Here is a 13244-nt window from a genome sequence, read left to right as displayed (position 1 = left end):
ACCCCAAATTTTGGTATCATCAGCAAATTTAAACAGGCTGCTTTTCACCTCTTCGTCCAAATTGCTGATAAAGAAATTGAACAGTGTGGGCCCAAGGACCGAGCCCTGTGGGATTCCGCTGCCCACTTCCCCCCAGGTCGAATATGACCCATCCACCACCACCCTCTGAGTACAACCCTTCAGCCAATTTGCAATTCATCTGACCGTGTAGGCATCGATGCCACAGTCGCCTAGTTTTTTAATGAGGATGGGGTGGGAGACAGTGTCAAAGGCCTTGCTGAAGTCCAGAAAGACTACATCCACGGCAACACCTGCATCCAATGCTTTTGTGACCTGATCGTAAAAGGCAATCAGGTTGGTCTGACATGACCTGCCCCTAATGAAACCATGCTGGTTGCCCTTGAGCATCATCCCTGATGCCGACTTAGCACAGATGTGCTCCTTGATGATCTTCTCAAAGAGTTTCCCCAGGATTGAGGTATGACTGATGGGCCTATAGTTGCCCGGATCCTCCCTCCTCCCTTTTTTAAAATGGGGACCACATTGACTATCTTCCAATCATCTGGCACCTAGCCCAAGCACCACAAGTGCATGTAAAGCTGTGCCAAGGGCCCTGCAGTAACCCCTGCTAGCTCCCTCAACACGCTGGGGTGGAGAGCATCTGGACCTGCTGATTTGAACACGTCCAGCCCCTCCAGAAGCACTCCAACCCAGTCCTCCTCAACCATGGGTCTGGAGGCATTCCCCTCGAGTCCACCTTGAATCCCTGTGGGGGAGTCCCGGTCCCTGCACAAGAAAACGGAGGTGAAAAATTTGTTAAAGAGGTCTGCTTTCTCCTCTGGCACAACCACCAGATTGCCCAGCGCATCTTGCAGGGGCCCCACGTTTCCCGGTGCCTTCTTCATCCTCCCTATATATTTGAAAAAGGACTTTTTATTATCTTTGATCTTGGACTCTAGTTATTAGACCTCTTTTTCCAGGTGGTTTGCCAGTAGCCAAAGGTCAAAAATAATGTAGTAGACAAGTCAAAAATAATGTTTTGTTTCTGACTTAAGCCTCAGCCTAAGCAAGTTTCTGTCCAGTTGTCTGTTGATGTATGCCAGTTATTGACTGATTTGATATTGTCTATGGAACCCTGTGTAAAGTAAAACTTCAATATTTATATATTTTACAGCTTGAACTTACATAGAAAGGTACAAGTTAAAGAATGTCAAAGCAGATGTATGATGCAACTCTGGAGCTCTTTGTTTCTTCACTAGGCAGTATATAAGAAGACCTGGGCACATACTCATTCAATGAGACAAACTTTCTATTTTACCTTCTGCACCAGGGGTGGTCAATGTTTTAGCAGGTGTGCCACAAATTAAGTGCAAGTATGCCACAGGTGAAGGTCTGTCCCCTCCCTCCACATTCCAGTCTGCTCCCTGCTCCCTCCTCAAACTGCTGTGTGCCAAACAGCAGCTCCTCGCGCCCCTTGTGGCAAAGTCTGAAAATTAGCCACCCCTGATCTACAATGCACAATGCACAAGTTTGTGTACATCGTTCCCATAAGCCAAATCTTAAGTTCAAACCATTTGAAATGGTTAATGATCACAAGGCACTTTGCTCATGGTTAAAGTATTACTCTCTGTCCTGGTCAAGTTCTAATTTGGATAATTACATTCAGTCTATTTAACATTCTCCTTATAGTTTCAGTTTTACATAGGATTCATGCTATTCGGTGGTAACCTGCTGCTATGTTCTTTGTAAGCAGGTGTACAGAGATGGTGTATTTCAGTAACAAGTGGAGTGATTTCTGTGAAAGCACCATGAGCAGTTTATGGACCTATGTTATATAAAGGTCCATTTAGGGCTATAGTTTATTTTAATACTTATTTTATACAATATAGACCTAAATGGACTATATAAAATGAAGTCCCAATAATAAGCTCTAAATCTCAGATCAAGCTTAAGGAAACCAGTTCATTCTATAATTCATTAGTAATCAGTTTTGTCTGATTCTCAATTCTGTATCTCTTAGATTCATGGTAAAGATGACACTTTTATTCTTATTTATTAGATTAATATACTGCCCTTCCCAACAGGGGCTCAGAGTGACTTATAGAAGATAGCTAAATAACTTTAAAATACAAGAGAATAAAACAGAAGAAGTAAAAAAAAATTATAAAAGCCAGTAGAGTATTAAAATATACCACAGAATAAACACCCTGAGCAATATCCCAGCTTAGACTTGCCTGCTAAACACCTCCCCAATTATGAAAGTCTTGAAAGGAGTGCTTCCGGAAAATGTCCAGGTCTGGCCTTGGGAGGGCCTCAAGAAGGAGGGAGTTCCAGGGCTGAGGGATGACTACTAGGAACAACCTCCCATGTGTTTTCACCATGTTAACTTGGTGCATTGATGGTACTTGCAGGAGTTTGTTCTTTGCTGATCTTATTTATTGCATTGAGGCATAAAAGGGAAGATGACTCACTCTGAATTAGGTCATTCTTACCTGTGAACACCAAGTGTCCCCTAAGAGGAGACTCAGTCTCATCAGTCCTCCAGGTATTCCATACCGCATCACTCCTCACCTCTACCCTGTTGTAACTGGCTGCTGTCATATGTGGCTGGAACAGTTATGCCCATTTTCCTTTTGTTGCACTTCTTCATCAATGAGCTCTCTTTCTAATAACCAGCTCTGTCCTCACTCTCTACCCAAGTGTAGCCCCTCATCATGCTCCTACCCTCCAACCCTGGGCTAGGGACAGACATTCAAAAAACCTGGGCCTGAATTGATTCAGTTTTTGCAGGTTAGTCCGACCTTCAGAGCATGAACCAGTTTGCAAGTGGATAGATGTTTGGCTAGCTACCCTCCCTTCCACAGGGAAGATGAGCTGAGGAGTGGGTCTGGCCAGGCCCCGGCAGGCCCACCTCAGTGGCTCCCTGACAGCCGGGAGCAATCCTGGCACACAGAACTGCCCAGCCCCAGAGGGGAGCTCTTCCCCCTCTTCCCTCTCCCCCACTGACATGGGGCTGGGAGGGGGGCCTGTTTGGTGCTGGGGGGTTCTTCTCTCCCTCTTCCCCACCCCATGTGGTGGGGGAGGGGGGGAGGAGGGGAGAGCTCTGTGAGGCTCCCTGGTAGGGCTGTGTGAAATTTCGCCACCAGTTTTGTTTCAATGCTGTTTCAAGGTTGAAACAGCAAAATTGAAGTGAAACAGATATCGTTGAAACAGCCTCGAAGCAAAACAAGGCAAGTCAAAATGTTTCGCCATTTTGACGCTGTTTTGATGTTTCACCCATAGGCTATAATGGGAAAGGTTGAAACAGCCTATAACTTTGTCATTTCTGGCCTGATTTGGATGAAACCTGCAGGAATGGTAGCCCCTTCTGAGGGCATGAAGCCTGCCATGCTTTAAGGAGATACGTGCAGGGGGTTCAGGGAAACTAAACCCCAAAACCTTGAAAACAAAACTCATGTTACGTGTATGTGTTATGCCACAGCTGGGTCAAAACTGCAGGGGTGGTGGCCCCTGCTGAGGCCACAAAGTTTCAAGGAGATAGGTGCAGGGGCTTGGGGGAAACTGTACCTCAAGCTGCGGACAAGCAAAACTCATGACATGGGTGACACTGTGCATTCAGGCACAGTAGAGTGAAAGCTGCAGGCCTACTAACCCCTGCTGAGGCCACAAAGCCTGCCAGCTGTCAAGGAGATGGGTTGAGGACTTCTAGGACCCCAGAACCCCTGCACCTATCTCCTTGACAGCTGGCAGGCTTTGTGGCCTCAGCAGGGGTTAGTAGGCCTGCAGCTTTCACTCTACTGTGCCTGAATGCACAGTGTCACCCATGTCATGAGTTTTGCTTGTCCACAGCTTGAGGTACAGTTTCCCTAAAACCCCTGCACCTATCTCCTTGAAGAAGGGCAGGCTTCATGCCCTCAGACGTGGCTACCATTCCTGCAAGTTTCATCCAAATCAGGCCAGAAATGACAAAGTTATAGGCTGTTTTGACCTTTTCCATTATAGCCTATGGGCAAACATTGAAACAGGGTTGAAATGGTGAAACTGTTTCAACAGAACAGAATGGAGCAGCTGTTTCGAATCAAAACAAAATTTGAAATGGAACACCGTTCCATCGAAATGTTGAAGTGCTGGTCGAAACAGAAGGCTGCTGTTTCACACAGCCCTGCTGCCTAGCCCCAGAGAGAGACTCTTCAGACTCTACTCAGCACTGCTGAGACCGCACCTGGAGTACTGCATCCAGTTCTGGGCACCACACTTTAACAAGGACATGGACAAGCTTGAAAGAGTCCAAAGAAGAGCCACCCATATGATCAGAGTCTGAAAAGGCAAGCCATACAAGGAAAGATTGAGGAATCTGGGACTCTTCAGCCTGAAGAAGAAAAAGGCTGCATTGGGACCTGGTAGGAGTTTACTGCTGCACTAGGGGAGTACATCAAGGGCTCGGTGAGCAACTGTTCACCTGGGCACCTGAGGGGAAAACCAGGAGTAATGGCCACAAACTCCTAGAAGATTGATTCAGGCTCAACATTAGGAAAACCTTCTTCACAGTCAAGGTGTCCAGACTGTGGAAAAAGCTCCCTCCAGAGGTGGTGCAGTCACCTACCCTGGAGATCTTCAAGAGGAGACTAGACAGTCACCTTGTTGGGGTCACCCCATTATCTTTCCCGCTTGATGCAGGGAGCTGGACCCGATGACCTTCCAAGGTCCCTTCTGGCCTTACAATCTGTGAATCTTCCCCTGCTTTCCCCATTGCAGGGTGGGGAGGGAAGCTGCATGGGATGCTGCCCAGCCTCAGAGGGGGATTCTTCCCCCCACTCCTCCCCTCCCCAGGGCAGGAGGAGACTCTGTTCCATGCTGGAGGGAACTCTTCCCCCTTCTCCTCCCCTAGGAGAGGCAGTGGGAGCACAGAGCTCAGCTGGGCAGGCTGTAGGTATATGGGTGTGAGGGACACCCACAGAGTCCCCCCAAGGCATGCAGCCCCCACTGCCTGGCAGCAGCAGCAGGTAGGGACATCAGGATGCTCGTGCCCAGTGCAGGAGTGTCTCCAGCCAGCACTGCATGGAGGGAGGGAGTGGAGCCTTCCTTATCCCCTCAGCTCTGCTCCCTAAGCCCGAGCCTACAGAAGGGGAAGCCCCACACTGGAGCCAGCTGCTTCCCTCACTGCCCACTGTGCAGGTCCCACACTCTGCCAGGAGTGGTGGGAGCCCTGCCCCCTGCTTCCCTGCAGAGTCACACCCCACACACCCACACCCTGCCCAGCTGAGCTCCACACTCCTATTGCCCCTCTGGGGTGAGGAGGGGGAAGAGTTCTCCCCAGCATGGAACAGAGCCTCCCCCTGCCTCTGCTCTGGGGTCAGGCACCATCGCATGGAGCCCCCCTCCCAGTCCCACAAGTGCTGGCACGGGAGGGGAGGAGGAGGAGTCCCCACCCAGCACCTCACAGAGTCCCCCTCCCCACCCTGGGAGGAGGAGGAGGGGGAAGAGTCCCCCCCAGCATGGAACAGAGCCCCCCTCCCCACCCTTCAGGACAACCAACCCAGCATGGCCCTGTTAAGGTGAAGGGGACAGAGGAAAAGGTTAATTCCTCCCTCCCTTCCCTGCAGCAGGGGTCTGCCAGCTCCAGGGGCCACCACTGCAGCCCCCTCCTCTCTGCTCCCCAGCAGACAGACTGACCCCTGGCTGTGGTGGGGGAAGAGGGGAACAAGGGAAGAATTAACCCCCTTCCTGCACACTTTGCTTAACAGGGCCATGCCGGCTGGCATCTCTGCTAGGGCCTGTCCCTGCTCCGGCTAGAAAGTGGAGGAGCAGGGTCAGCCCTGCAGCTGGAGCAGAGAGCCCTGCCTAGCCCAGAGAACAGGCTGGGATGCTGGTGGGTGTCAAAATTATCTTAAACTATCAAGGGGCCTGGGACAGACATTGCATAAACTGGTTTGAGCCAAATCAGTTAAGTCTGATGATACAGGCAGACAACGTTCTTTGAGTGAATCTTATATCTTTTAATAAATCAACTTAAATAGCTGGAAAAAAAATTTTAAGCAAGCTTTCAGATTTAAAAACCCTGTCAGGCTGAGGAAGTTTCAGCAGTTGGTGTGTGCTCTTCCTGGATGGAATGAAAAGTAAAGAAGCCAGAGGCTGGGAGGCATGCAAGACAGGCAGTCAGTGAAGATGTAAATTGAGAAATCAATGGGTGAGAGACAGGCTGGGTGAGGTGGAGAAGGGGGATGAATAGTGGAGAGGTACCTGGGGAGTCAGATGTCAGGCAAGTTATAATGTGTCATAAATCTATGTGTCATAATCGATGTGTCTATATTTAGTCCATGATTTTTAGTATCCAGAAGGTTGATGAAGTGGAGTTCATGGGCTCATCTTTGAGAAGTGTTTTGTAAGTTTCCTTTGAGGATTAGAACTGAGAGACTGGAGAGAGAGTGGTTTTCTTGTGAGAAATGTGCCCCCACAGGTAATTGGGTATTCTTGTCTTTGACAGATTTCTGGTGTGCATTCATTCTGGTGCGCAGTTGTTATTTGGTCTCTCCACCATATTTTTCATCAGGGCATTTGGTGCATTGGATGAGATCTATTACATTTCTGGAGGTGCAGCTGTAAGATCTGGGAATACTGATGGCTCTGTTGTGGGGTGTAGTAAATTGTGGGGGTGGTGGAGAGGTGTTGGCAGGTTTTGCATTTCTTGTCATGGCATGGTCTGAATTCCTTCGGTGTGTTTTGGGCCTGAGGAAGTTTGCTTCTGGTGATGAGATTAGAGAGGTTCGGTGCTTGTTTGAAGGCTAGGATGGGTGGCTCTGGGAAGATCTCTTTAAGAATGGGGTCTCTTTCCAGTATGGCTTGCAGTTGTTTGAGGATTTTCTGTATGGGTTCAAGGGAGGGGTGGTATGTCATAACCAGCTGTGTGTGAGTCATGGGGTTTTTTTCTTCTGTACTGCAGGAATTCTTCATGTGGTATCCGGGTGGCTCTTTCAGATGTGCGATCTCTCTCTCTGGAGGAGTGTCCTTCTTAAGTAAAAGCCTTTTTAAGATTGATGAGGTGGCAATCCCGGATGTTCTACTCAATGCAAATTCTATTAAGTCTGATACTACATTCAACCAGGTTTATCTCAAACTGGTTTTGGCCATTTTCAAACTAGCTGATGTGCACTAAATGTCTGTTCTGTTACAGGTTTAAACCAGTTTCTGATCACTTACACTGGTTTATGTGTAATATCTATCTCTAGCCCCAAGCACCTGGGAATCCAAAAGCATGTGTTGAAGCATCCCCACCTTCCTGGGTATGAATCACAAGCACACTGCAGAGGTTGCTTAAGGGCAGGCTACTGAGCTTTATTAAATTCCATGTTTAGGAAAGAAGGGAAAGCAAAAAAAGTGAAAAGTCCCCCAAATGCAGGTCACCTACCCACTGAGAACCTCAGAGCATGGTGTAAGCACTCACTTTACATCCCTACACTCCAGAATATATAGTAATTCCTGAAGAACTCCACATGTAGACATTCTTATTCTGAAATAGCTATTGCTGAATATCTAAGTGGATGCAAAATTGTTTTCCACATTATTGTACATGGAACACAGTCTTCTATAGCAGGAATATATTCTCTTTTTGAAGAGTGTACATAAGGTCCCTTCCAAAATCTGTGAAGCCAGTGGAAAGATACCTGCTAATTCCAGTGAGCTTCAAGTCAGACCCATCATTTCCATTTGTATTAATGGACTAACAAACTCCTGTTAGTTCTGAACTCTTATTTTTACTTTGATCCCAAACGCATGGTAGGATAGCACTGGGTGCAGACAGAGGTGCAGCTACCAGCTGTAACTCAGAACCTGTTCTGCAAAGCGATTTGAGTTACAACGTTACCCCAGACCAAACAGAAGTTCACTGGTGGTTCCGAGGGGGGCGGAGAATTTGACTGTGGGTTGGGAGCCTGCACCCAGGTTCCCATAGCAGCAGCCACAGCTCTCTGCCAGTGCTTGCTGTTTTCAGAATGGGAGGGGGGACAGGCAGCAGAGGGAATTCGTTTTTGGGGCTCCCCTGCTGGTGCTGAATCATGAGATGGGGGAATTAGAGCTCCCCCACCTCGGGGGGGAGGGGGGAGGTTTCAATTCAACTGTCTCACCTTGCAGGAGGGCTGAAAAACCCTCAGAGTGAACTCCCTCTGTTCCCTTTCTCCCCTCCCATTCTGAAAACAGGGACAGACTGGGAGCTCCACAGACACAAGTTATTGAAGATGCTACATTTTGAAACGGCTTTATCTGATACCTCATGCAATGAGGGGTCAGATTTTCACCCAGTCAGCCATTTTTTAAGCTGTCCGCAGCTGTGCACTTGTGTTTGGTCACAGCTATAGGCTGCTTTCTGGGGCCAAATTGGGTAAAAACTGTCACTTCTGTCTGCTTGTCCCTATGGGGGGAAAAGTGAGAGAGCATTTCTATTAGCTAATGTTTCCAAAACAACTAATTCACCCCAAAAGAATCTGGAACAAGGAGCATCAACCTCCCAGTTCAGAAGGATGTCTAACAATAAAAAAAAGCTATACTACAGCATTACTTAATATTAAAGACTTCAATTATAATGTTTCATTATAAGAGTGCTTCTGTTTAAACATGTTTAGTGGGGAACAAACATGAATGTGCAGTCACAGGCCTTTTATATAAGCAGTGATGGGTAAAACATCAATCTATGTGAGGAAATCTTATGCCTTACTCTGGATTGTGTAAGTGAGAAGACGTTGAAATGTCAACATTTCAGAGTGAAATATATTAATCTCATGTAGCACTTTTATTCCTGAATAACTCCATGTGTAAACATACTCTGAAAAAAGTGCCTTGTCCCTGCTTAGCTGAATATTCAGTTTGAAAGTAGATTATCGTTTCTTGATCCAGAATAAAAGTGCTTATTCCCTGTTTAGTTTATGATGTCTGCATGTAGTTATTCAGAAATTAATATTTCAATTAACAACCTCCCTTAATCCAAATTACCTTTCAAATGGAGTTAAATCCACAGCACATTTTTGTGTCCAAGGGAAGAATTTACTGTCCTTTTCACTCTCCCCTCCCAGACAGTAATCTCAAAGTACACCTTCATGGTGGCCTCTTTCTGGCAGACCAAAGCAGGTTGGGATTCTTTGGCACCCTCTGACATAGCTCCTGGCACAGCCAGGACAGCAACACTGGTGAAACATGCTGTCTCTATTGGCCTGGGTAAGGAGAGTGCCTGGGTTTGTTGTTTTTTTTAGCAGTTTTAAACGCTTTTAAATTTGCTACAAGATTTTGAATAATAAAAAGCCAAATGCCTTTTCAAGACCCTACCAGTTACCACGTCACAAGTTGCCAGGTTCTTGAAAGTGCTTGGAAAGAACTGTGGCACGAAGTCCATTTGGTTGTTATGTTTCAGCTTCTGAAGGGCTCAGTCAGTTATGACATTTAGAGAGCAGCTGCCACAGACTGCAGCTTTCTCATTGTTTTGTTGTAGTTTCTGCAAAGGAGTGGCAGCCGCTTACATCATTTCCAGTAATGAAGTGCCTGGGGCTCTTTTATGACTTGCACTCTCTGCCTCTCTGGATTTGCACAGTATGTGCTGTGTGACTCCAGGAAACTGAGTATTTGTTTTGACATGTGAAAGCAACTGTACTGTTCCTTTTCTACACATTTCACCATATGACTTGTCAGTTTTTTTCTCCACTTAATAACAATGTTATTCTTAATTAACTGGGTAGAAACATGTTCACAATATGAACTATTTTCTCTGTTGGGTGCATTTACCAGAAGGTCGAAAAAACATGTACATTAGAGTGATTTAGCATTAGAAACTGTCCAAAATGCTGTTAGATACCAATATTCAACAGATACTGTTTATTGGCTTCCTTTGTAGGATGAGGTGACCAATGTTATTACTACCTGAGATCGACTATAAAGGGCCCCACCACACATAAGACCTCCAGGTCCCTTCATGCTGGCTTCCATATGTGTTAAACAGGAATAACGATACCCTTGCTTTGATGGCATGTTCTGAGAGTTAATTATTTAACGGGCTAAATTTACACCCACTGATTCACAGAAATACAAATTGCTGTGCCTCAAGGGGAATCATCCAAAGTACCATCACCTGTCTATTTGGTGAGAGCTGTTTCTGTGTCCTCCAAGAACACAGAAACCCTGCATAGTAGGTCTAAAAGGAGACACAATATGCTTCATCAAATAGTCCAATATTGTTATAGTATTGTACATAAAACTTTTCTGCGCTAATACATTTTTAACGTCATCTGAGCAAGCACATGTTCAATTTCATCATCCCAATAATTTTCAGGGCTTGTACTTCCAATATGCAAAGAATACTCTCAAGACCATTAATCTCCTCAGTCACTTGTGGTGCTTGTGTACTGATGAAACATGCCGACTACATTCTTGATAATTTTTTTAAGTCCTGGTATAAAAGCTTCTGCTGTATCACTAGTAGCACATTCTCCCGAACATCAGCATTTGTAACAAATGCTTTTTTGTTACATCACACCCAGTCAAGAGACTTGGACAAAATTCAGAATCCTGTTCAGAAAGGACATTTTCTTATCTCCAGATATTTTCCCTATCATGAGCTTGTTAAAACGGCACCTTAGTCTGCATCTCATTTAAAAACTTTGCAGATTTTGAAGGTTATGTGAGGAGTTCATTTTTAATCAATTCCTTCTACCCCACCCCCAAAGCTGATTTTTCAGTTTATTTTATGGCACTTTCAAAACCCTAATTATTTTAGTGAGCTTTTCTTTTTCATCATTGCTTAATATGTTTGAATCAACCAATGCAGAATTTCACATTCACTAACATCTAATCACAAACTCATACCGGGATCTTTAGAAAAATAATCCGCGTGTGATTTCATGTCTTTGTTCAGCCTTTATTCCACAGCCAAGTAAAATGCATTCCTTCAGCAGTAAAAAGAAATGCAATGTAGACCTGAGGTGGCCAAATTAATGCCATAATGGCTTCTGGCTCAGCAAGCACATACAGTACAAAAACAGGCAGCAGAACAGCTGTAGTGTAGTGACCTTTTATGTGTGTGGCACAGATGTTTGCCAGTTAAAATGACCTGATAAATCATCTCTTTACTTATGATTATTGTTAGACCATTGCTGACATGTTTGTGACCTGACTTATGCAGAACTGAAATGATATATTTAGTATAAGATGTATCCATGATAACTGTTGGCTATTACTTTAAATGGCTTACATAGTTATTTTTCATTTTTACAGGATATTTTAGCGTGACCTGACATCCCATTACAATTTATAAGACACTTGTGGCATTCAGAAATACATAGGTTTAAGTATAATTCATGGTAAACAGACTTTAACATGAGATGCTCTCTGAATTTCATGAGCACAGTAAAAGCAAATACCATCTTCACTGGCCATAGAACTGACTTTAGAAATCCTGCTTAAATTTGGGTTTATGCAGTAATTGATGTTGTAATGCCTAGATCAGTGGTTCTGAACCTTTATAGACTTAAGACACCCCTTGAAATATGCTAGTTAAAGTTTTTACTTCCTTTTTGACTATGGAACAATAATAGAGAAGTTTTTCTCTTCCAAAGAAGTCAGAAAGCCCAGAACGCTCAGAATGTTTTTAACAGCAGGGATTCCTATTTGAAATCTCAGGGTTTATCTTGTGAATCAGGTTTGCATACCCAATAATGCTAGCATTGCATGGCACCCCAGGGCACCCTTGAAAGGATCTCAAGGCACCCCAGGGTACCATGGCACCCTACCTGAGAATCACTGGTGTAGATGGTATCCAGGTTGTAAATGAATTGGTCTACAGGCCAAAGGAATCAGAACTTGTGGCACAGGTGACATCTTTTATTAGATCAACTGGATATTTGCAAAAAAAATCTTTATTTTCAAGTTTTGGGGCCCTTCTTCAGGCACAAGAGAAGATTGTAACTTTTCTCCTAGATGGAAATGAAAATTCATATTTCACAGTAGAGCTAGGAGAAATGTTACAACCTTCTGTTTTACACTCTCCTATGCTTGAAGAAGGGTGCGTGCGCCCGAAAGCTTGCAAATAAATATATTTTTTTGCAAATATCTAGTTGGTCTAATAAAAGATACCACCTCTGCCATGAGTTCTGACACCTTTGGCCTAGATGAAATACATGACAACAGTAAAATTTAGCATAAGGTACAGTTTTGTCTATGTGAGTTTGTCCTAAGATCAACCTATGTCAATGCTGTTTAAAAACTATGGCAAAGGGATACATACATGGAGAATACTTGTGACACTTATAAAAACCAGACTGGTCCAGAGTAGAAAATATACTGAAAACAATCCTGACAAGGTGGGAGAGGGACTAGGTGGCTGTGTATTTTCCATCCCCTGTATGGGTAATTTTGCCATTGGCATTGATATGTACAGAAGTAGCCAATAAACAAGGTAACAGCCTAGCTCTTTCATTGGAACCTGCTGTAGCTTGTTGTCAGACAGTTCCTTCTCACCTCCCATTTCCCCAATGCCAGCTGATGCCTTACAGTCAATTCTGCAGGTTTGGAATCTGTAGGAATTAGTTTCTCACACTGCTCTGCAGCAACGATAGCAAAACGAAAATAAAAACCAAAGACTTTTTGTTTTTTTCCAGTGTCATCCTGTATTACTACCTATAAGAAGACACCACCTCCAGTTCCACCAAGAACAACCACCAAACCTTTTATTTCCATCACTGCTCAAAGCAGCACAGAGTCTGCCCAAGATGCATATATGGACGGACAGGGACAAAGGGGAGATATCATCAGTCAGTCTGGACTTAGCAACTCTACAGAGAGCTTGGACAGCATGAAGGCATTAACTGCTGCTATTGAGGCAGCTAATGCACAGATCCATGGCCCAGCTAGCCAACATGTAGGTAACAATACTGCCACTGTCACCACAACCACCACCATCGCCACTGTTGCTGTAGAAGACAGAAAGAAGGACCACTTCAAGAAAAACAGATGTTTATCCATTGGAATACAGGTAAGATAAAAGGTTATAGTAGCAAATAAATGTCTGTTGCTCATTCAGCTTTCTATATTAGTTTAAGAATGAGCCATATATCTCTCTTTCAAACCTCCCCTTTTCTATTTCAGTCAGGTACCTATGTAGAGATTTCAGTAGTACTTATTCTGGGTGCTGCTGATGAAATTTTACTAATTAATCTTAACTATATCAGATGTAAGGCTTTGCTAAGTCTGCTTGCTACCAAACCAATTCA

At 44.7% G+C, this 13244-nt stretch overlaps 1 protein-coding gene across 1 annotated transcript in view; it reads left to right on the top strand.

Annotated features, from left to right (window-relative positions):
- The window catches only part of DLGAP1 (DLG associated protein 1), a 719594-nt gene that overhangs the window by 675154 nt on the left and 31196 nt on the right, over positions 1–13244 (top strand). The window contains exon 9 of the mRNA XM_025210860.1: positions 12633–13006. Coding sequence (XP_025066645.1) covers positions 12633–13006 — 374 coding nt within the window. The remainder of the gene's footprint in view (positions 1–12632; positions 13007–13244) is intronic.

Source organism: Alligator sinensis, unplaced genomic scaffold (genome assembly GCF_000455745.1).
Source record: "Alligator sinensis unplaced genomic scaffold, ASM45574v1 scaffold168_1, whole genome shotgun sequence".
Taxonomy (NCBI): domain Eukaryota; kingdom Metazoa; phylum Chordata; order Crocodylia; family Alligatoridae; genus Alligator; species Alligator sinensis.
Note: the sequence above shows the minus strand (reverse complement) of the source record. Positions and strands in the feature narration are given on the sequence as shown.